Below are 24,142 nucleotides of genomic sequence, written 5' to 3'. Positions count from 1 at the left end.
CAGGAAACCTCTGAGCATCACTGGGTGTGGTCCAAAAACAAAAAGAAAAAGAAACTGATGCAGGGAGGCAGAGAAACAGTACAGCATGTAAGGCACTTGCCTTGCATGTGGCTGACTTGGTTTGATTCCCAGCATCCCATATGGTTCCCTGAGCACGTCAGAAGTGATTGAGTGCAGAGCCAGGAGCCTTAGTGCAGAGTCTTAGCATTGTGATGTCTGCACCCCCACCAGAAAATAGTGGGTCTGATCTAATAGTCTGGGATGAAAATGAAGAGAATAGGACATCTTTTTTTTAGCTAAAAATTATAAATGACCATGGGGGGTGGGAGGGATACTGGGATCCGTGGTGGTGGGAAATGGGTACTGGTGGAGGGATGGGTAGTTGATCACTGTATAATTGAAACCCAAGCACAAAAATGTGTAAGTCTGCAACTGTATCTCATGATGTTCTCGCTATTAAAAATCTTTTTAATAAAAAAAATTATAAATGACCTGGATATGTCCATCAAAAGTATAATGGATGAATGAATTATTATATACTCATAAGATATTAGCATAAACAAATATCACAAAATTGTATATTGACCCTTAAACAACATAAAAGTTAGGGGTCGGCCCCCATGAAGTAAAATTTTTCAACAACATCTGACTCCCACCAAACTAAACCACAGTTAGCCCTTGGGGGATTGAAGGGGGATTGTTTCAGAACTCTTTCAGATATGCTCAAGTTCAATAGCTGGGTGTGACATCCTGGGATTCAACCAGCTGACAGACATGGTTGCTTGAATCCACGAATGCTGAATCTGCAGACGTGGCGGGCATAAGTTGTATGAGTGGACCTGCACCGTCCAAACCTGTGTTACTTAAGGGTCCAATGAGGTAGATCTAGGGATAATGACATGAGAAGATCCCCAGGATCTATTGTCAAATGGAAGGGGAGGGGAAAAACCCTACTGTGTGAATACAGAGCAAAACATCTGCAAGGACCTATACCACACAGCCATATGCTAGACATGTGGGATGCAAGGCAAGGAGGCTGGGGCAGGAGAGAGACTCACGACACCACAGAGTCATCACTGAATTGATTTTATTTTAAAGTCATCTATGTAAATCAAGTAAATACACACTGGGGTTTGTGCAGTTTGGTTTGTCTTCCACGCTGGCATGCAACATTTTGGCAGATGTGAGTGGACAGGCCAGGGGCTTGTGGGGACCCTGGCTCTCTGAAAGGAATGTGGTAAGGGTGGCGGAGTGGAAGAGGAGGATGTGGGGTGAACCTGGTGAAGGCTTTATGTGTGTGTATGTGTCTGGGTTTCTTATTTCTGTAAGTGGATATACCCTTACATCTTACAAAAGAGAAGGCAGCCCACTCTCACCTTTCCCTCAGCTGCCCAACACCTTCACTTTTTCTGATGTGTTTGAAAAGAACCATCTGGTGGCAAGATTCCATAAAGCCCAATGGAGTATGGCGCCCCCTCCTGGCACACACCAGCAAAGACTCCCCGGATTTCCTCTAGCACGGGGTCTGGAGACAGTGTGTGAGCTCATCCGCCCCATCCCTGCTCCCTTTGCTGAATGGCGAGGGGAGCCAGATGGGACCCCCTTCCTCAGAGCAGTGGCTTCCACACTGCCAGAACTGGCTGGGTCTCTGGGGACCACGAACAAAGCCGCCAAGTGAAAAACGTTAAGTGCCCAGTTTGGCATCATTTTAGGTAGTTTATATTGAAGTTTTAGATTTGTTTTTTGGGGAAAAAATGATTTAAATGACTATTTTTTGAAAAAGTGTTACCACCTTGCTAAAAAGGACCCAACACATAAAGAAAGGAGGGTTGTTTTTTTCCTTGCAGAATCATGGACCAATACCGCCTCTATTTACCAGTGGGCGCTGAGTTTTCTCACACTGAGTTTTCTTTCCTGGTTTAGCAGTTGGGTGATGGGCTGCTCTGCATCCCATTCTCCATTCCTAGATCAAACTGGGTATCTGCACATCAGGTTTTCTTGATTTGAACTGGCTCATGACCTCCACTCTCATCCTTGCAGTTACCTAGAAAACCACCTTAGCACCATGTGGAAGGAAAGAACTGGGAAACCAAACCAATAGTCCTGTCAACTGCATGGGGAGGCACTGGGGGAGAGCCCCCGGGCTCTTCCACCTCCAGAAAATCCATCTTGTCCATTTATTTAAAGTGCACTTAATACCAAATGGGGACATTATAGAAGGAACTCTGTGTAAAAAAAAATTTTTTTTGTTAATATATACTGGGTAAAAACCAGGCTCCAGCTTGAAAGGAAGGTATATCAAGATAGATATTTTGCCAATGAACTGGAAGCCCCCCGATGGGAAGAATGTCCAGCCCAATATGGGACAGATAGGAATCCAGCTCATCTCGGTGGCAAAAAATATTTAGGAATTTCTAAGCCTATGTCCTTCCCCCAACTCAAGGAAGCAATGATCTTGACTCTGCCATGGACAGACAAACAGTCATTTGACCAACTCTTGAGAAAGGTCTGTCTCAAATTTCAATGAACTTTTTTGGTTTATTTTGTTTTGGGGCCACACCTGGCAATATTCAGGACTTACTCCTGCCTGGCTCTGTACTCAGGGGTCACGCCTGGTGAGGCTCAGGGGACTCTGTTGGGTGCTGGGGATTAAACCTGGATCGGCCACATGCAAGGCAAGCACCCGATTTGCTAGACTATCTCTGGCCCCTTTGATGTTTTCTTTAACAACTGCAGTCTGCTTATGAACTCATGTAGAGAATATCAAAAGGAGTTTTTAGGGGAAAGGAAAGTGGTCCCTTGGGAATAGGGATCAAGAAGTCCTTTGACAAGATCCCATCTTCTTGTTCATCTAGGGGAGAACAGGAGTAGGGAGGCCAAAAACAGACTTGAGAGGACACGTGTACACCCAGAATCCCTCAGTTCAGGTGAGAGGTGGATGAAGCAAATTCTGCATCAACTGTGGCAGTCTTTCCATTACCCTCCCCTGCACTAACTCTGCGAGGAGGCCGATGCGTGGATTTCTCTCTGGATGCTAAGACTTCTTCTGCTTAAGGCTTTGTGTGTGTGTGTGTGTGTGTGTGTGTGTGTGTGTGTGCACATGTACTTGCATGAGTGTGCGTCTGTGTGTGGAGGATCGCAGCCCTCGAACTCCCGTTTTTCCTTCCATCATCTCCATGACTAACACCAATCAGTGTGAGAGACGAGTATATGAGAGAGAAAGGAGAAACATTCCCCCTCCTCCCTACTGCCCCCGTGAGGAGGGGATACACTACGGTTAGAAATCTCTAGATACATCGTTAGATACTTAGAGTAAGACAGAGACATAGCAGCAGCTTTTGATATATAGGTACAGAGTACAAAGAGATAGAGAGTAAGAGGAGACATCAAACAGTACAGTCAAACAACAGGGGTCGGGGCGTGAGTTAGTGTCAGAGACCACAGGATTGCAGCATGCTGAGAGAAGAGGCCTCAGTCCCTCTTAGAAACTGGGGAGGAAAGAGAAAGAGCTGGTGAGGAACCACGGTGCAGCCCGGCCACTCCACTGGAGCAGGGCGGCATCTGCAGGAGCCTGGGTGTACAGCGCTGTGCATCTGGTCCCAACAGCAGATGCCGCCCTCCCACCCCAGCCTTCCCTCGTCCTTCCATTCCGGGATTCTGGCTCCTCCTAGCGCCTTTCTGACTAGCCTGGAAACCCCCAGGGACAACTTGGCTTGGCTTGCAGCCCCACGACGGACTGGCCATGCTCTCTTGTTTCGAGTTCTCCAAGGAGGCAAAGTGAACAAAAAGGCAAGATCCTGGTTCCCAGTTTCAAGGGTAAGGAGGAGCCGGGTGAAACCTAAGAACTCGGAAGGGGCCTGAGCTACTGTGGGAAAGGCCTTGCAGAGCCGAGAGGGGCTCTGGTTTGCGCCTCCACCGAGATGAGGAGGAGGGGGAGAGCTGACCCTGCAGCTCGGAGGTACCATGAGGCATTTTGTAAAGCTTGTTGGCGACACAGGCACCGGAGTATAGGCTAGGCTCAGGAATTAATCTGGAACCGCTTTAGTTCAGGAAACAGAATCCTCAGAAATTATTTTATGGGACCCTAAAATTGGGAAAGGGTGCGTTGTGATGAGCCCCCAAGGTCCCCTTAAATGTTCTGGGGTGGCACAGGACTTTCAAAGCAACCCAGCCCTTGATTCGTTTGACATGTGACAGTGACCCCTAGTGGCAGAACCAGGAGTGGTTGCCAGCGAAAGCGTCTAAGCAGGCAGGAGAAATGGTCCAGAAGACATTTGGCAGCAGCGGGAGAGAAAGGAGGAGTCAAGGGAAAACTATGCCGCAGTTTTGAGCTGAACCCCAGAGTTGCAGAGACCAAGAGGAGACAGCCCGAGGCCCGTGGGAGGGAGCAGCCCGAAGCTACCTGAAAGTGCAGGTACGCAGCAGTCCCCTGGGAGATTAGCTGGCTGCGGTCTCTTGATGGAGAGGGAAAAGCTTGGCCTGGTCCTCAGCCTCATAGCCGCATGGCAGGTCGCTCCTGGAAGGGACCGTCACAGTCACAGCAGTCAGCTCAGTAGAAACGAAAGCGTTAGCTCCCCCAGTATTCCCAAGAGCTTGCGAAGGGCAGGGGCTATCCATGTTTCACAGGAATGCAGGGGGAAATGGAGGCGAGAGCCTCTTAGCTGCTTGTCCAAGGTCACAAAGTTCCCAACGGTGGGAGAGAAACTGGGTGATCTGCTATCGATGGCCATGATTCCGTCCCATCCCCATGGCTGGAATGGGGAGGGGCTGCAGATGGGATTAGAAGTGGGGACCATGTTCTCCAAACACAGCGAAAGCAAGACTGCTTTCCATTTTCTCCTCCTTCCCCTGCAAGCACTAGGGAACCCCCTTAATTAGGACGTGAGGAAAACGCTGTGATTTCTTCAGATACCCCGCTCCCACACACACACCCGAGAGCAGAGAACACTGGTGTACCTATTGTCATTGATATCCGTGGCGTTTCCTGAGGACAGCATCATTGGGAAGACAGGATAGAAAGAAAGAAAGAAAGAAAGAAAGAGAGAGAGAGAAAGTTGGACATCAGAAAGTTTCCTACAACCCTCTCCCATCCTCAACCCTCAGGAAAACGTAAGACTCTTGAAGGCACAACTGCAATCCATCTTCAACACCCCCAAACTGCATCATGATTCTGCTTGAGAATAAGTCTCCCTGACCCCTCACAAAGGAGAGAGAGGGGAAAGAAAGGTAAGGGGGGTCTAAGGGGCACAATCAGGGCAAGAACCCACTCAGATGCCCAGACCCTGACATGGGTGGGGGTCAAGCTTCCATCACAAGGTTGCTTACTTCTCTTACGTTTTTCAGTTTGCCCGAGGGTCCCAAAGCTGGATCCCGACCTTTCTCACTCACCGTTGTCCGTATTGGCCTTCTGGTAGGAAGTCCAGGGGCCGCCAGAGGATGTGGCGCCCCCGCTGGTGCAGGAGTCTGCAAAGCTGGACAGAACAAAGGAAAGGGGCGGCCTCTGATGCCCACCAGCAAATCCCTCTCCAGCACCCGGCAAATAGAGGACAACACACATAGCCACAGACTGGGAGGGCGATATCCGCCTTCCAACCCAGAAGGTAGCGTGAGGGTGAGCAAAGGCTCCAGTGAAGCAACCGAGGAAAGGCGCTCTGTCCACACCAGAACCAGTCTCACGCTGAACGGACCAGGAGCCCAGTGCCTTCCCGTTCCAGCCTCCCCCTTGCCCCCCGCCACCCTGTCACTCACTACACATCTGAGGTGGTGCTAGGTGCAGCCTGCAGGTATAAGTTCTGGTAATTCTGGAAGAGGTTGTTGGTGTAACTGATACATTCGGGGCTCCGGGTGCTATAGGGGTTGGTCGGTGAGGACGCTGGGTAGTGCCCAGGCCGGACAGGTTTGGCTGCAGTAAAAAGAAAACGAAGGGGCTGGAACGACAGCACAGCGGGCAGGGTGTGTTCGATCCCCAGCATCCCATATGGTCCCCCGAGCACCGCCAGGAGTAATTCCTGAGTGCATGAGCCAGGAATAACACCTGTGCAACGCTGGGTGTGACCAAAAAAGAAAAAAAAAGAAAAGGAAAAGGAAAATGACCTTGAGGAGGTAGCTGGTTCCTGAGTTTTTCAACAGGGGCAGAAATGAACGGTTTATAAGATAATTCACTTTGATAACTTTTTTCAGGGAAGGGGAGATGGGACAGCATCGGAAGGGCAGGAAGCAGTAGCCTCGCTCTCTGGCTCTGTGAAGAGTGTTGAATTTCCCCTGGTGGCGAGGCCCCCGGCCCGCTGACCCGTGCTCCCCACTCACCGATCTGGGCTGAGTGGCCCCGCTTGCCCGAGCTCTTGTAGCGCACGGCTTCCTTGATGCGGTCTACCTCCTGCTGGTAGCGGCGCTTGTCCTTCATGGCGCCCTCCTTGGCCTCCTTCAGTGCACCCTCCAGGGCCTTAACTCTCTCAGCCGTAGCCCTAAGTCGTTTTTCCAGTTTAGGAAGCTCACAACGCAGATCTGCATTGTCACGTACCAGCTGTGGACGGTGCAGTGACCCCAGAGAGCGGTGGGTACGGAGGGGGCAGGGTGGGGAGAGAGAACATGGGGACATCAAATCAGAGAGGATGAAGGTCGCGGTGCCCTCTTGAGAGGACTCGCGCCTTGGACGGCACTACGGCTCTGTTTTAGCCCGTCTTCCCCTTTGCCCTCAGCCAATGGAGATCAGGCATTAAAAGGTCACATCTTTCTGAGGAGCAAAAGGCGCCAACCTTGCTGTGGCCCAGAGGTCCTGGTCTCAGACTGGCCTCAAACCCACCCTGCCCATAACCCCGCCCCCACCCCCCCTACACACACTGTCACAGCTCCTGCCAGACCAAAAGCCCCACGGCAACCATGGGGATGAGGCACCTCGTCACCCAGAGATGGTTTTGTGGCATGCAAAGGCAGGGGGGTAGGCAGCAGGAACACAGGCGCGGTCCAGAGGGTGGAAGATGGCGCTGAACGCTGGTGCAGGGCAATGCAGAGCAGGAGCAGAAGCTACAAAGTCCCCATGCCCGCACCCCCACATGCCCGCAGCGCCCCGCAGGAAGGAGAGAAAATGTTTGAGGTCTCACAAACATTTGTGCTCGCCCGCTCCCGTTTCAGTTCAGTGGGAGCAGGGAGCCCCCTCCATGGTCTGGACACCCCCCACGGGCTCTTTGCAGGGTGCCACCCAGTGCGCAAGGAGCCGCTCTCAGGAGAGCTGGGGAAGCAGCAAGGGTCCTTGGGGGAGCAGTGGCGCGGCACTCGCTGCCATGCCCCACGAATTCTGGACCATTTGGAGATCCCAAGCAGCGTTTTGCCGTGACGGCAGCTATGCTTCATTTGGCTCCTCTGGTTCTGCTTGCGGGGCCCAGGGGTGAAATCCAGGACCCTGTTGCTGCAACGAGGGTGCCAGATGGCTGAGCTGCAGGCGCTGCCCAGACTTAATGTGGAACGGGAAGACGGCCCTGGCAGTTGAAGATTCTGTGGCTGGGGAAGCCTCTGTCTCCCTCTTGTTTATCTTTCTAGGCTTGTGTTGATCAAGGAAAGGAATTATGAGTCTCTCTCCCGCAGCTGAGGCGTTTGGGGGACTGAACTACTGGAGCAGAAGCTGCCGCTCCAGCGAGGGGGAAAAAAACGGTTTGTGCTTCCCTGATGTGAGCCGCAAGGGCGGTGAGCCTGCAGGACGAGTTCGGTGAAATAAATCACCGAAGGACAAATACTGTGACTGCATCTATGTGAGGCATTTAAAGGACTCAAAATCAAAGACAGAGAGTGGAATGGTGGTTGCCAGGAGATTGGAAGGAAGAGGGAGTGAGCAGTTAGAGTTTAACGGGTATCCCTAGAGCTCCATGTTTACAAGAATGGCGGGGATAGAGGGTCGTGATATTACCCAACACTGTGGGTTCAATACCACTCAACCCTGCACTTAGAACTGACGAGGGTGACACACTTCCCACAACCAAACAATCGGAGGTGGGGGCAGGGGAGCCATCCAATATGCTTTTGGAAACAGAAAAGAAATGATTACAAGGAAATGAAGAAAAGCAAAACCAAGTCCAGTGTTTTCTTCCCTGTGCTTCAACTTTCCTGAATTACACTGTTTTAGAATAAGCGAAGAGTGGAAGGTGGTGGTGAAGCCAAAGGAAAGAAATGAACTCTATGGACCAGCTCTGTAATGAAAAAGTGTGTATGTTCTCTGGTCTCCTTCATTATTCACGATAGCAAACACTGGGGGCGCCTGACTATTTCATGTGTACGTGGGCCCACGCTGGGAGAAAAGGAATTGCGGCTGAGGCATTTTGAAAGTGGATCTGGAAGGCTGGGGATGAGGGGTAGGTGAGAGTTATTTATTTATTTATTTATTTATTTAGCTTTCTGGGTCACACCCAGCAATGGTTACTCCTCGCTCTGCACTCGGGAATTACTCCTGGAGGTGCTCGGGGGAACATATGGGATGCTGGGAATCGAACCTGGGTCGGCTGCGTGCAAGGCAAACACCCTACCCACTGTGCTATCGCTCCAGCCCCGTTTAGAGTTTATTTTCTGAATCATTTCAGAGGGCTTGCTGACAGACCACTGCACCTGTCTTCAAGGCGCAGAGATCTGGCGCTAATGAGGTGCTCCCACTCTGTGTGCACCAAACATTTCCTGTCCCGACTCCTGGGACTGCCCCTCTTGCCTCCCCACCCCATACCTTTGAAACCCAGTCATCCACCTAAGCGGCCACAGCAGCAATGGGACAGAGAGGCAGCAACTTAATACACAGGAGACTGAAATGACGCCACCCGGGGACTGGTGGCCCACCTGCAGGACACCCCTTCATTTCTCTGCACACGGCCCCAGGCCTAAGCAGATGGGTTTCTCTCAATGAGAGAAAGCCCAGCTCCTCCACCTCTGCGGGACCCAGTGCCTTCTCCCTCTGCCTAAGGCCTGGCCAGTACCCGGTGTGTGGTTACAGCCGCAGGCCTCTGCAGCCTCATTCCGCACACACTGCCCCCACCAACCACGGGCCTGGGGAGGTCCACTCTGAGCAGAGGCACGTTGGGAGACTCAAGAAGGGAAAACGGTTATGGACCAAAATACAAACGGAAAACGGAACCAAATATGGTGCAGAGAAAGGCTCTGTAGGGAAAATCAAAGGGAAAAATAAGGAAAAGCAAGTGGATTTTCCCAAATCCAAGGGCCTCTGAGGGTCCGGTGTCCTGGCACCTGGCTTCAGTTCTCTTTCCCTTCCCATGGACTCTGACCTGTTTGTGAACCTTTGTAAGTTGTTCCAGGTTGTTCTCAAGAAAGGAAATCTTCTGCTTTTGGGAGTGAATCCCCCCACTGTCCTCGGGCTCCATTTCTGCACTCTGGTGGGGAAACGAAGAGAAAGATGTGGCCAGTGCAAGGCCCGATACCTAACCGGTCCCCCCAAGACCAGGTCAAGCCACCCCTGTGGGAGAAACCCGAGGTGGGAAAGAATAGGAGCTCTGGGAAGACCCCGAGGGTGGCGCCTACTTTCTTGACTCGAGTCGTGACGTCTTGAACGAACAGCTTGCGAAGGTTGTGGAGGGTCTGGAGTTCCCGGGCCTGGAAAGCATGATATTGACATGAGGGGTCGCCAAACACAAGTCAGTCTCTTCCCTCCAGGCTGGGGCTGTGATTCTGTGATAAAATGCACACCTTGCACGCACAAGGTCTGGGTTTGATGCCCCCTTCCCCCTCACACACACACTGAGAAATAAATTAATTACAGGAATCTTCCATCTGTCTTGTCAGGACTAAACAGGACAGAGTGTGCATGTCCTAAATATGCCTCAGACTAACTTGACAGAAGGGCAAGAGGAATGGGGGAGAAATCGGGGGCAGCGATGAAGCGACGAAGCGTTCCCCAGCCCCGTCAGCCCGACCCAGAAGGGAGCCACTCACAACTGTCTCCTCCAGCCCTTTGAGGTCCTGCTTGGACTGCTCATGTCGCTCGTACAGAAATCTGGAGGAGGACGGAAGAGAAGAATCCTTCAGGAACTCTCCTTCCTCCCACCTGCGTCCCTCTCCCACTCCTTTCACCTAGAGTTTAGTAATTTTCATACAGTTTCCTCATGTACATTAGGCAAACATCAGAGAAGAAACTAAAGTGGAGTTCGTGCCCAATTCAATCAGCCTGATCAATGGCTGAATGAATAGCAATACTCCTACACTAAAATAAAAAAACACAACTAAAAAGATCAGCAAGATTAGTTTCATAAAAGGCTCACCATTCTTTTAAAAAAAATGTATGGGGCCCACCATTCTACCACTTTACACCATGAAACCAAAATTATACAGGTGACAATCTTTCCAACCTTTTATTAGAGGAGGGAAGGGGGTAGCAGGTAGACCTGGTGGTGCAAAGGGACCATTCCCGGCTCTGGGCTTATGAGTGGTCCCTGGTGGTACTCAGAGGACCAGGGAGCTATGTGCAGTGAGTGAATCAAGGCCGGGCTAAAGCAGCCTCACTCCTGTATTATCTCTCTGGCCCCAACGACTCTTTGGTTCAATCCATATATATTCCACCCAAGTTTGATGGGATCAGACCATTCACTTTGTTTCAGAGCCTACTTTTATTTATTGTAGTGTGGGGGGTATTCCTAGCTCTGTTCCTGATGGTGCTCCAGGGACCAGATAGCCGAGAAGAGCTGGTGGGAGCAAGGCAAAGGCCTTAACTCCTGTACGCCCTCGCCGCCCCCGGAGCCTGCTGTGTACTGAACAGACCATCACAAACCTGTTTCCTGTGGGTTGATACACAGAGGTCCTTTCTGAAAGGGTTTCTTTTCCCTTGCCCACACAAATTATTTAGGCGGTCTCTTTGCTTCCCTGGGCAAACAACCACACCTCCCCCGGGGCCTGCCTCTGCAGGGCTGTCCGAAGAGCGGTCTGAGCCAACACGGCCACCGCTTGTCACTCACGTCAGCTCCTGCAGCTTGCTGCTCTTCTCGTGCTCTTCGTTCTTCAGCTTCTCATAGTCTGCCTGAAGCTTCTCGAGCTCTAACTGGAGCTTCTGATTCAGGCTGCGAGGACAAGGAGGGATTGGGGAGATCGAAAAGATACTCATGTGGGGGGGAAAGGAAACGGGAGCTCTTCAAACATTTTTCCTCCTGTATAGGTGAGTCCAGTTTAGGATGGATGCACCCACCCGCAGCTGTCTGAGGTGGACTCGGCCACAGTTTTCATAGCAGAGCAACTCTAAGCGAGTCCCTAAAACTCTAGTCATGAGCGCCTCCAGGACAGAGGCTAGTCCTTACACCTCCTGAGGTGGGGCTGCATAATGGTGCCATCAAGGGAAAGGCACGTGGAAGTTAAAGGTAAGATTATGGTCCAAATGTATCTCGAGGGTGCAAAAAAGCACAGTAGAAATGACATCTGCACCTATATGTTCATTGCAGCACTGTCCACAATAGCCAAACTCTGGAAACAACCTGAGTGCCCAAGAACAGATGACTGGTGAAAGAAACTTTGGTGGGAGCTGGAGCAATAGCACAGCATGTGGGGCATTTGCCTTGCATGCGGCCAACCTGGGTTCGATTCCCAGCATCCCATATGGTTCCCCGAGCACCGCCAGGAGGAATTCCTGAATGCAGAGCCAGGAGTCACCCCTGAGCATTGCCGGGTGTGACCCAAAAAGCAAAAAAAAAAAAGAAAGAAAAGAAACTTTGGTACATCTACACAATGGAATACTATGCAGCTGTTAGGAGAGATGAAGTCATGAAATTTGCTTCTAAATGGATGCTCATGGAGAGTATCATGATAAGTGAAATGAGTCAGAAAGAGAGGGACAGATATAGAAGGACTGCACTCATCTGTGGAGTATAAAATAACATGACATGAGACTGACACCCAAGGACAGTAGACACAAGGGCCAGGAATATTGCTCCATAGTTGGAAGCCTGCCTCATGGTAGGGGGATGGGGGTGGGGTGGAGAAGGCAGCTGGAATAGAGAAGGGATCACTAAGAAAATGATGATTGGAAGTATCGATCAGGATGGGAGATGTGTGCTGAAAGTAGATAAAGGACTGAACATGATAACCTCTCAATATCTGTACTGCAACCCATAATGCCCAAAAGTAGAGAGAGAGTATAGGGAATATTGTCTGCCATGGAGGCAGGGGGAGAGTGGGAAAGTGGGGCTATACTGGGGATATTGGAGGTGGGGAATGTGCACTGGTACAGGGATGGGTGTTTGATCATTGTGTGATTGTAACCCAAATATGAAAGCTTGTAACTGTATCTCATGGTGATTCAATTTAAAAAAAAAGATTCTGGTCCAAGCGGGAACAGAACACAGCAGTGGGCAGAGCCTGGTGAGGGAAGCCTGGGTCCTGGCGTGGCCTTGGCGGATACTTACTCTTTGAGCTCATCAATAATCTTCTGCTTCTCATTGATCTCATCTCGGAGCCGGGCCAGCTGCCGGTGATGGGCCTCCCGGTGACTCTCCATCTGCAGTTCCAGAGCCTTCTGCAAACAACCCCAATCCAAGTTCAAAGTGGGGCTCAATGAGAGCCAACACGGCCCTGCCAGATCCATTTCCCACCACTACGAACCCACCAACCTTCACTTCATCTGCGTCCTGGGTGTCTGGCTCCTTGTCCTTCAGGGCCACTTCATGCACAGTTTCTGAGGGACGGAGGGGGACACAGATTTACATGGCACTGACTGCAGCAAGAACTTCACATTGTAACCAGAGCTCCAGGCATGCAGGGCACAATTACCTGGAATAATCCCCCCAGGGGTATTCTCCTGGGTTAAGAGAGAGCAATTCATTTTTTGGTGTGATTTGTTTTTGATTTTTAATTTACTGAATTATCTCGCCCGCATGGCAGAGCCTGGCAAGCTACCCGTGGCGTATTCGATATGCCAAACACAGTAACAAGTCTCATGATGGCGACGTTACTGGGCCCGCTCGAGCAAATCGATGAACAACGAGAGGACCGTGACCGTGACCGTGAGATACATAAATAGTGACAAAGTTGCTTATGATTGGGTTGAAGCCATAAAACATAACCAGTTTAAGCCAACATTAGTTCCTCCACTAGTGTATATTTCCCACCAACAATGTCTGTGGTCTCTCCCCCACCCTCCCCCACTTCTTCTTTCCTTTTCTGAAAGTTATCATTGTATATCGCAAGCTCCCCGTGACGTATTCGATATGCCAAACACAGTAACAACAAAGTCTCCAATGGAGACATTACTGGGCCCGCTCGAGCAAAACGATGAACAACGGGAGGACAGTGACAGTGACTCAGTGACTCATGTAAGCACTCAATTCTTGTCCGGAGTGATTATTTTCAACTATCATTGTCATAGTGATTCCTTCTCTATCCTAACTGCAACCCCACCACCCACCACCTACTTGTGCCACGCTTCCAACCATGGACAAGTCCTCCTGGCCATGCTACCTTTTTTTTTTATATCCCACAAATGAGTGCAATCTTTCTCTCTCTGTCCCTCTCCCTGAATCATTCCACTCAGCATGATACTCTCCATGTCAGGATAGGTCAATTTAATGTAGCAGGGACAGAGAACCACATAAGACTTATGGTCCATATAATTGAAGTGACATACAGGACCATGCTAAACAATGCATGAGCTGGACCCCAAGATTTCAATCCTCCCAATGCTTTGGCGGGTGGTTTTGGGTGGTTTCTTTGGATGTTAGTAGCTTTCCCTCCCTGCTCCCTCAGGAGCTTGGAGTCCAGGATGGGTGGACAAAGTTGAAGAAGGTCTCTGGGACCAGAAAGATAGTATAGTGGGTAGGGCGCATGCCTTGCTGACCCCGTTTCTATCCCCAGCTCTCCATACCTGAGTTCTCTGAGCCCGCCAGGGGTGCTCCTTGTGTGCAGAGCCAGGAGCAAGCACTGATCACTGCCGGGGTGGCCCCCAAACCAAACCTATACATAAAAGTTTAAGAGGTCTCACCCTGGGCCTGGAGCTTGGCAAGCTCATCACTCAGGGAGTCGTAGGACTCTTCCAGGTGCCGCTTCTTTAGCTCCACGCTCTGCATGTACTCCGTGAGCGAGCGGATCTTGGCCTCGTGCTGAAAAGGGTTGGTGACAGGAAGCAGCAAACAGACAAAAGACACATCTCTGAGCAACCACATGCTCCAGAAACCCCAGCTCTCCTTCGGTCCGCGCCTTCCTTTAGAGCCACAGAGGGTTGGCGTCCCCTTGAGCCTTCATTTCTCTGACCTTGACCCCTGTATCTCCTCCCCGCAACACACACACACACACACACACACACACACACACACACACACAAACACTCTCTCTCTACTGCCCTGAGCTCTTCTCTCCTAGATTTTAGTTCATTCAGCCACAAGCCCAAACATAACTGTGGGTATCGGGCATTCTCTCTGCCAACCACTGTCACCTTCCTCTGACCTGGCTTGTACCTCTGGCACTCACCTGGGAGATGAGGAGCTGGCAGGATGACAGCTCCCGGCCAGTCACTTCCATCTTGCGGTGACATTCCACCTGGAGGTTCTCCAGCTGCCGGCACCGCTTCACCACAGACTTGACTTCTGATTTGATTTTGCTGATGTAGAGTCGAGCCACCGTGAACTCCTCCTCGATGGCCCCACTGATCTCCACCGGCTGCGGGGCGGACAGGGAGAGGGAGAGGAGCTCTTCTGCTTGAGTCCCTCCCCTTCCACCATTTCTCACCCCCCATGCCCCCACCACGCAGGGAAACAGGAGGATGTCCTCGAGCCACCTAATGGTTCACCACCTAGTTCTCAGCACCTCTGCCACACTCCTCTACCTGCGCTTGAAGATTTAATTCCTACAGACACACTCTTCCATCAAAGAAACAACAGGGTTTCCTTTCATCAGGTCACAAGTCTGCTCACAGACAGGTCCTTATCCCTAACCTGTGCCCTATGATAAGTCCGCCCTCCCTCCCTTCCTTCCTGTGGAATGAGGACTTGAGTCACACCTGGCTATGCTCAGGGCTAACTCCTGTCTCTGTGCTTAGGGGTCACTCCTGGCAGAGCTGGGGGACCACATGCAGTACAGGGTGGAACCAGGGTCACAGCAGCAGCGGACCCCGGTATTATCTCTCTCTTTTTTTTTCTTTTTGGGTCGCAGCCAGTGATGCACAGGGTTTACTCCTGGCTCTGCACTCAGGAATTACTCCTGGTAGTGCTCGAGGGACCATATGGGATGCTGGGAATTGAACCCGGGTCAGCTGAGTGCAAGGCAAATGCCCTACCCACTGTGCTATCACTACAGCCCCCGGTATTACCTCCCTGACCCGTCCACTGCCACTTTCCCCAGCACCCTTTCACTGTGTCTTTGCAGATGAGTTTATGCAAACCCATTTTTTCTCGGTTGACTTTGATGGTGTGTCTCCTGGATTTTTTTTTCACTTTTTAAATTTTGTTTTGTTTGGGGTCACATCCTGTAGTTCTCAGGGGTTACCCCTGGCTCTGCACTCAGGAATCACTTCTGGTGGTGTCTGGGGGACATATGGGGTGGCAGGGATCAGATCTGGGGAGTCAGCTGAATGCAATGCAAGTGCCCTACCTGCTCTACTATATCTCTGACCCCTGGATCTTTGACTGGCCTTTCTCAGTGCCCCTGAGGACCTGACTAACCCACCTGAACCTCCATTACCCCACCCCAGGGCCCAGAATAAGAGGGAACAGAGTAAGTGGGCCACTTCTTTCTCCACTCACCAGCTTTATCTCCCCGTTGCCCACGATGACGCTGAACTCGCTCAGGTCTTTCATCAGCCCGTTCAGCACCTCAGCGATTCGTTTTCGCTGGTGTCCGCTGACCTCCTGCAGCCGCTGCAACTCGGACTCCAGAGACAGCATGGAAGCCTGGGGATGGCCCCTTGGGTCAGCCCACAGCCATGTCCCCCTCGCCCCCCAGATGGACCAAGGCCTCTCCCTTCAGGCACGACCTGAGGGCTACGAGGAGACCAGAGCCCTTCAGAAGGCTCTGGAAGAGAGAGGGTAAGGAGGGCAGGGGCAGGAGCGACCAGGTGAGGGCGCTGCAGAAGGGCGCAGGCAACAGCTGGCTCCCAGGGTGCCCGGGCACTCACCACCTTCTGGGACAGCTCGTCCACCAGCAGCTGGTTCTGCTGGCTCTTCTCCTCCACCTCCTGAGACTTCTGGTCATAGTTGACCGCCAGCTCCTCCAGGGCCTGCAGGACTTCCTTCACCTCGTCTTTGGCAGCATCGTTCTCTGACTGTAAGTGGCTCAGTTCCCTCTGGACCTTCTCATTGTCCCCTCGGGTGGACACCAGCAGCTTTGGGGAGAGGAGAGGCAGGTGAGGAAGTGTGCTGCCACTGACCCCTCGCCCAGGCTTTCTGCTAGGAGAGGAGCCAAAGCAAGAGTCAAGAGGAAGTGGGGGGGGGGCTGGAGTGATAGCACAGCGGGTAGGGCATTTGCCTTGCATGCGGCCGACCCAGGTTCAATTTCCAGCATCCCATATGGTCCCCCGAGCACCACCAGGAGTAATTCCTGAGAGCATGAGCCAGGAGTAACCCCTGTACGTCGCCGGGTGTGACCCAAAAAGAGAAAAAAAAAAAAGAGGAAGTGGGCTTGAGGCTCCAGAGAAATACGGTAACAGGATCAAGAAGCACCTGGACCCACGTCCCACCCCCGCCGCCAGTTAAGCTCATCTACCAGCCCTATTCCGGAGACTCATAATTAAATCTTGAAAGAAGTGAACTAGTCGGAAAAGTTTCTCAGATACCCAGTCCTGGCTGAGACCTCTGGGGCGATCTCGGCAGCGGCAGCAGGGTGGGCCAAATTTCCACCCTACCAAGGCCCCGGTAGCCACACCCACACGCAACAGCTCCCACCCATGCCTCCAGCCAGACTGCTCAGTTCAATAAACTCTACAGCATGGCATCCCAGTAATAGCACACCAGCCTGCACGGGATTGGAACGTAGAAGCCAACGAATCTCAACTACAAAAACATTAACACAGAAGGCTTAACTTACAGCAACAACTTAGTAAAGCCTCGGAAAAAAATGTCCCATGGTGAGATAAAACAATTTTCACAAATTTTCTTCTACTTAAGTATGTTTTGATCATTCCGCCAGTGATTTAGGGATAACAAGCAATATAAAATAAAATGACTGTGGGCCTGCTACCAGGGCAGGGCTTGAGGGGTAGTTGGGAAAATGGAGACAACGTGGAGGGAAGGTGACAAGAGGCGGTGGGATTGGTGTTGGGACACGGAATGCCTGTAACAAATGATCACAAACAACTTCATAAACTACAGTATTTAAATGAAGTGGGAGAAGGGGGGGAAATAAAGAAGTACCTAGACACCCAAATCCGTACTGTAAGCAAAGCCCCCGCTAAAGCCCCAGACAGCCACAGTGCCCCATGTGACCCAGCAGAAGGCCCCGCTGGCTGGCTAAGAGCCTTTTTCCGGCCTTTCTGCGTGAACTCCCCCCGCCCTCGCATGCCCTGCCCTCCCTCCCTTTACCTCCTCTTGATCCACCATTTGCTGCTTGAGCTTCTCTACGAGCTGGCTCTGCTGGTTGATCTCATCATCCTATTGGAGACAAGGGGAAGCGAGGGAGTGAAGGAGTGCTCCCCCTCCCAGCGGAGACAATGCGGGTGGGGGTGGGGAAGGAGCCTTATGAAGATCCAGCATTAGAAAGTTCTAACCTGAAAAAGAGGGCCTTTCTCAGCTGCTGCTTCTTTTTCCCCCACTCAGCTTCTTTCCTATATTCCTGCCTCGCTTTCTTTTCTTTTTTTTTTTTTGCTTTTTGGGTCACACCCGGTGATGCTCAGGGGTTACTCCTGGCTCATGCACTCAGGAATCACTCCTGGTGGTGCTCGGGGGGCCATATGGGATGCTGGGAATCGAACCTGTGTCGGCCATGTTGGCTGGTGCAAGGCAAATGCCCTACCCGCTGTGCTATCGCTCCAGCCCTGCCTCGCTTTCTTTGCTTTGCTTGTTTTCCCAGGGCCAGGATCCAATCCAGAGCATCACACATGAGAGGCAAGTGCTCTGCCACTGAGCTACATCCCTGGTTCCTGCCCTTGCTTATTTTATTTAATGAATTTATTTTTGGGCTGGAGCGATAGCACAGCGGCAGGGCGTTTGCCTTGCACGCAGCCAACATGGCCGACCCGAGTTCGATTCCTCTGCCCCTCTCGGAGAGCCCGGCAAGGCTACCGAGAGTATCTCGCCCGCACAGAGCCTGACAAGCTCCCCGTGACGTATTCGATATGCCAGACACAGTAACAACAAAGTCTCCAATGGAGACGTTACTGGGCCCGCTCGAGCAAATCGATGATCAACGGGAGGGCCTTTACTTTTACTTTTATTTTTTGGCTTTGGGGCCACACTCGGCGGTGTTCAGAGCTTACTCCTGGCTCTCACTCGGGGGTCACTGCCAGCGGTGCTTGGGGACCAAAAGAGGTGCCGGGGATCAAACTTCGGTCGATCATGTGCAAGGTAAGTGTCTTACCCGCTGTACTATCTCTCCACCCCCTGCTTTTAAATATCTTTCTTCCTGGAAGTTGGTATAACCTGGTCAATATTTAGAAAAGCCTCTAAATGTTCATATCCTTTAACCTAGAAATCCTACCTTGAGTTCCACACTAACCAAGTTATTCCAAAGCAAAGTCTTATGCTCAAGAGGCAAAAACAGTCAAATCAGAGTGATTTTAAACAAACTCATAACAAACGAGAAGCCCTATACGAAGTAAATGGTCAAATATGTTTTGATAAGGATCAGTTGCCACTGATCAATACCGTGGTGGAGCCAGAGCGATTGCTCAACGGGTCGAGCTCATGCTGTGCATGCAGAACCCCCATGTTTGATCCCCACCACCTCACAGTCCCCTGAGCACCACTGGGAGTGAACCCTGAGCACCAAGCCAGGACTATCCCGAGAGTGCAGGCTGTGGTCCCCCAAAAGTACTTTTCTGGGGGGCCAGGGAATGGCTTGAAGGGCTGGTACAATACATGCTCTGCATTCAAAGAGCCCTGGATTTGGTCTGAGCGCCCGGAACACCAGGAGTGACAAAAAACAAAACCACCTTCAGGATGAGTTGTTAACAAAGTAGGAAACTGCTCATTATAGGATGCCGAATGGAAAACGTCAGATGCAGAGTTACACACAGAGTCCATCTCGCATGGCACGTGAATGGAGAAGTACAAAAGGTTAATAGTGTTCTTTCTGGGAGGTCAGGGGGAGATGTGATCTTTATTCCTGCGTGCTTTTTTAGACTTACCTTCCCCATTTTCAATAAAGAGCATTCATCCCCTTTAAAATCAGAAAAAGGCTGTTTGAGCTGATTTTTTTTTTTTATTCCCTAGCTTCTCATCCCCCAGGGCTCGCAGTGTGCCCTGCCCGCCCGCCCCGCCTCACCTTGTCATCCAGCTGCTTGTAGAGGCGGCGGATCTCCTCCTCGTACTTCTGCCGCTCCTCAGGCGCGATGCGCACCACGATGGACGAGTTGTCATTCAGAGGCGTCTCCTCGCAGAGCTCGGCGCCCAAGGCAGCCCCCTCGCCGGACAGACGCTCCGTCTCAGGCACATTCTCTCCTGGACCAGATAAGGGATGTGAAGGGAAGGCCGCAGCCTCCGCCTGCTCCCCAGCCCCGCCTCACCCCTCAACATCCAGAGGCCAGGCCTCCATTCTGGACCTTTAACTTTGGGCACTTCTTCGCCCCTGATGACCGCTCTACTGTCCCCCTCCAGAAACCCAGCTGTCCTTCAAACTGCCCTGTCCTAAAGGCCTCTCAGGCAAGACTGTCTGACACTCTCTCTCTCTCTCTCTCTCTCTCTCTTTTCTTTTTTGGGTCATACCTGGATAATGCTCAGGGGTTACTTCTGGCTCTGCACACAGGAATTACTCCTGGTGGTGCTTGGGGGACCATATGGGATGCTGGGAATCGAACCTGGGTCAGCCGCGTGCAAGGCAAATGCCCTACCTGCTGTGCTATCACTCCAGCCCCTGACTTTGGGCATCCCCTTCGCCGCTGACGACCACTCTTCTGTCCCCCTCCAGAAACCCAGCTGTCCTTGGAACTGCCCTGTCCCAAAGGCCTCTCAGGCAAGACTGTCTGACTCTCTCTCTCTCTCTTTTTTTCTTTTTGGGTCATACCTGGATGATGCTCAGGGGTTACTCCTGGCTCTGCACACAGGAATTACTCCTGGTGGTGCTTGGAGGACCATATGGGATGCTGGGAATCGAACCCGGGTCAGCTGCGTGCAAGGCAAATGCCCTACCTGCTGTGCTATCACTCCAGCCCCTGGACCTTTAACTTTGGGCACCCCCTTCGCCCCTGATGACTGTTCTTCTGTCCCCCTCCAGAAACCCAGCTGTCCTTGGAACTGCCCTGTCCTAAGGGCTCCCAGGCAGGACCGTCTGGCTCTCTAACGCCTCCTGCTCGCCTCACACACCCACGCCGTCCCCTCATCCCCTCGCACCATTGCGCCAGCGGCTCAGCTCCGCCTCCAGCTTTGCAATCGTCTCCTTCTGGGCCTTCGTCTTCTCCTTCTCCTTCTCGTACTTCTTCTTCCACTGCTCAGCCGTCAGCTCCAGGTTCACAGAGGCAGTGTTCTTAATGGTCTTTGCCCTGGGCGATGAGAAGAGAACGCAGAGATGAGCCCTACACTAAGGCCTGCCTGACACAGAGTGGAGAGAGAAGCAGGGACCGGTGTGAGGGGTTCGGGCCCCTGCCACTGACCGCTGCCCAAACATCAGGGTGGACTTGGTCTCTGCATCATTGTAGCTCGATGGGGAACAGCAGATGAACATGGTAGTCCGGCAGTTTCCCCCGAGGGAGTCCTGGAGAATCCTGGTCATTTTGCTGTCACGATATGGCACGTAGCTTTTCTAAGGGAGGAAGGAGTCCCGACTTAGAAAAGTAAACACAAAAGGGCTGGAGAGATATCTCAAGTGGTCAGCACATATCTAGCATCTGGGAGGCCCTGGGTTAATTCCTTAGCACCATATGATCCCTCTGAGGACCCCCCAGGGCTGGCTCTTGGCACCCCCAAATTGAAGCATTGCCAGGAGCAGCTCCCTCAAAAGAAAAACAAAACAAAACGGGACCAATTTGGGAGATAGCTCAAAAGGCTGGAGGGCATGATTTGCATGCGGGAGGCCCACGGTAGATCCTCAGCACCTTATAGTTCTCCAGTACCACCAGGAATGCTCCCCCCTAAAAAAATAGGGGTCCACGGTGTATAGCTCAGTGGCAAAGCACCGTCCTTGCAATCATGAGACCATAAGTTCTGGGGACCCCCACCACTGTGTACAAGCACTATAAATGGAGAACTCCCCCCCCCGCCCCATCCCTCCAGCCAGTCACTCCCGTGGCAGCAGGGAAAAGAAGGGGAATACATTTAAAAAAAAATAAACAAAGGGGCCGGCAAAACAGTACATTGGGTCAGGCGCTTGATTTAATGCGGTCGATCTGGATTTGATCACGGCACCACATATGGTCTCCCAAGCCCCACCAGGAGTGATCCCTGAGCACAAAGTCAGGGAGTAAGCCCTGAGCACAACCAGGTGTGGCCAACAAAGCCAAACAGAAAAAATAAATAAATGAGATGCTGAAACTGGAAGAGTACAGAAGGTAGGGTGCTGGCCTTACATGTGGCTGATGCAGGTCCAGTCCTAGCAACCCATATGGTCACCAGGAGCAATCCCTGAGTGCAGAGCCAGAAGCACTCTGAGCAATGCTGGGCGTGGCCCCCAACAAAATCAACAAAATTTAACAGAGGAATCAAAAAGCATCATGGGGGCTGGAGAGATAGTATAGCAGGTAGGGTGCTTGCTTTGCACGCAGCCAACCCAGATTTAATCTCCAGCACCCCAAATGGTTCCCTGAACCTTACCAAGAGTGATTCTTGAGAAGAGTCAGGAGTAAGCCCCGAGCACTAGCAGGTGTGGCCCCCGAAACAAAAAAGCAGTGACTAGGGATGGAGCAACCCAAGAATCAGATATGAATCAATGAGGTACTAGGAGAAGGTGGGAGATAGGACAGAGCTGAAAGTGGGGGAGGGGGGAGAAGATCACTCACAGTGCCCTCCGCCAATGCAGAGATCACATTCCCCAGGGCAGACAGCGATTTGTTGATGTTCTTTGCTTCATCCAACACAGCTCCCTCTGCTCCAGTCTTGCTCACCTATCAGGGCATTGAAAAAGGACTGTGTTAGGCTGGAGCAATGGCATAACGTGTCGGGTGTTCAATCCTCGGCATCCCATATGATCCCCCAAGCACCACCAGGAACAATTCCTAAATGCAGTGCTGGGAGTAGCCCCTGATCATTGCTGAGCGTGGCAGAAAGAAGAAAGAAAGAAAGAAAGAAAGAAAGAAAGAAAGAAAGAAAGAAAGAAAGAAAGAAAGAAGAAGGAAGGAAGGAGAGAGAAAGAGCAAGAGGAAGGAAGGAGGGAAGGAAGTATGAAAGGAAGAAAGGTAGGAAGGAAGGAGAGAGAAAGAGGAAGGAAGGAGGGAGGGAGGGAGGGAGGGAGGGAAGGAAGGAAGGAAGGAAGGAAGGAAGGAAGGAAGGAAGGAAGGAAGGAGAAAAAAGACTGTTGGGGACAGAATGATAGTATAGTAGTTAGGAAGTTAGGGTAGTTGCCTTTCTTTCATGCAGCCAATCTGGGTTCAATCCCTGGCACCAAATATGGTCCCCTGAGCCCCACCAGGAGTGATCCCAGAGTGCAGAACAGGAATAAGCCCTGAGCACCACTGGGTGTGCCACTAGCCCCGCCCCCACCAGAGAGAGGGTGGGGGGAGAGAGGGAGAGAGAGAGACAGAGCCACAAATATCAGGGAAGGCCAACTCTTCTCCACTGAGAAGGAATCAGCCCAGGAAGGAGAGGGGTAAGGAAACAGGACAGAGAAGATCGCTCTTCTTGTCCCCTAAACTCTCTTGCCGAAGGCCAGCTCCCACTTGTACCTACAATTCCATTGCTAGGAAATGCCTAGAAACAGGCAACTTCACAGGGAGCGGAAATATCAGTGTTACAAAGGGTGGGAGAGCTTGGCAGCACGGTGAGTCACAGACGATGAGATGCTCCAGAATGAGCAGAAGTCATGGTCTTGCCAATATACTAAGGGTCACTGCGCTAAAGAAAGTCCCACACCCTGCCAGCCCCTGACCTTCTCGCTCCCTGCCAGGTCCACCAGGTACAGCTTCCCACTGAGCTTCTGCTCCGTCTCCATGTTCTCCTGCTTGATGTTGATGAGGAAGATGCTGTGGCTGCGGGAGCTGTGTTCATTCATGTCTGCGGGAAGAGGCAGAAACCGTGCACTGCAGGCCTCAGCGCCCAACCTCCACCCTGGCCACCTCCACGCCACCGGAACTCGCCCTGCCGCTCCCTCTGCCAGCAGCAGGGTGACACAGACCAGTGTCCTTCCTCCCCTGGGGTGACAATCTTCCTTGATCAGTCTCAAGTCCCTCCACCCAACAGGGTACAGCACCGAAGCTGGACCAGCCTCGACTCAATTGTGTCCCCACTTACTGGTGACAGCCACATGACGATTCGACTTCCCTTCATCAATCACATCTAAAATCTCCTCGGGGCTGGACACAAAGCGCTCAGTGCAGCCCTGCAGGGGGCGAAGGGACAGTGACCCATGGACTCTTGATCCACAGATGAAACTATTCAGTACCCTTGATCGAGCACGTTTCCAAGGCAATGTCTTTTTCCAAGGCCTGGGCGAACCTCCCCCCATCGAAGGCGCCCACCCTCTCCTCACATTCAGGATCTCAATATACTGGCTCCCCAGAGGGCCTCACTCCACACTCTTACCTTGACAAATGGCACCCGGTTCTTGTCCTCGTGCACAGACAGGTTTGTCTTGGTCACTGAATCAAGACAACAGAGACTGAGCAGAGCTAACACCTCCATTGCCAGCCCCCTGTCCCCTGCAGTGTGCTCCCCTGGTAGCGCCTTCTGTGTGCAAAGGGAGGGGATGCCCCTGTGAAGTCTCTGCCCTGGTGTGTGCCGAAGATCATTTCTCCCCCTCTATGATCCACTGCAATGCTTCTGCTTCCAGCTTGTTCCAGACCACTTCTCCATAGGTCTGGGCACCTGAGCTCATCTTTTGACCCTTCCAGTTGTTTTTGTTGGGGCTGGAGCGATAGTACAGCAAGTAGTGTGTCTGCCTTGCACGC

The 24,142-nt window shown here is 51.9% G+C and overlaps 1 protein-coding gene across 1 annotated transcript in view; it reads right to left on the bottom strand.

The window, feature by feature from the left end:
• Positions 1–3,348: 3,348 nt before the first annotated feature.
• Positions 3,349–24,142, bottom strand: part of KIF5A (kinesin family member 5A) — a 36,724-nt gene continuing 15,930 nt past the window's right edge. The window contains exons 6-29 of the mRNA XM_056117500.1: positions 23,778–23,833; positions 23,487–23,574; positions 23,125–23,249; positions 22,040–22,144; positions 20,699–20,847; positions 20,439–20,587; positions 19,375–19,550; positions 17,475–17,543; positions 16,073–16,279; positions 15,702–15,848; positions 14,431–14,619; positions 13,946–14,063; positions 12,579–12,643; positions 12,375–12,484; positions 10,938–11,039; positions 9,922–9,982; positions 9,511–9,582; positions 9,258–9,362; positions 6,307–6,523; positions 5,749–5,902; positions 5,389–5,471; positions 4,957–4,984; positions 4,403–4,516; positions 3,349–3,488 (exon numbers count right to left, since the gene is read on the bottom strand). Of these exons, the coding sequence (XP_055973475.1) occupies positions 4,438–4,516; positions 4,957–4,984; positions 5,389–5,471; positions 5,749–5,902; positions 6,307–6,523; positions 9,258–9,362; positions 9,511–9,582; positions 9,922–9,982; positions 10,938–11,039; positions 12,375–12,484; positions 12,579–12,643; positions 13,946–14,063; positions 14,431–14,619; positions 15,702–15,848; positions 16,073–16,279; positions 17,475–17,543; positions 19,375–19,550; positions 20,439–20,587; positions 20,699–20,847; positions 22,040–22,144; positions 23,125–23,249; positions 23,487–23,574; positions 23,778–23,833 (2,654 nt within the window). The 3' untranslated portion in view covers positions 3,349–3,488; positions 4,403–4,437. The remainder of the gene's footprint in view (positions 3,489–4,402; positions 4,517–4,956; positions 4,985–5,388; positions 5,472–5,748; positions 5,903–6,306; positions 6,524–9,257; positions 9,363–9,510; positions 9,583–9,921; positions 9,983–10,937; positions 11,040–12,374; positions 12,485–12,578; positions 12,644–13,945; positions 14,064–14,430; positions 14,620–15,701; positions 15,849–16,072; positions 16,280–17,474; positions 17,544–19,374; positions 19,551–20,438; positions 20,588–20,698; positions 20,848–22,039; positions 22,145–23,124; positions 23,250–23,486; positions 23,575–23,777; positions 23,834–24,142) is intronic.

This window comes from Sorex fumeus, unplaced genomic scaffold (genome assembly GCF_029834395.1).
Source record: "Sorex fumeus unplaced genomic scaffold, SorFum_2.1 ptg000035l, whole genome shotgun sequence".
Classification (NCBI taxonomy): Eukaryota; Metazoa; Chordata; class Mammalia; order Eulipotyphla; family Soricidae; genus Sorex; species Sorex fumeus.
The sequence above is the reverse complement of the archived record's forward strand: the minus strand, read 5'-3'. Positions and strand labels throughout refer to the sequence as shown.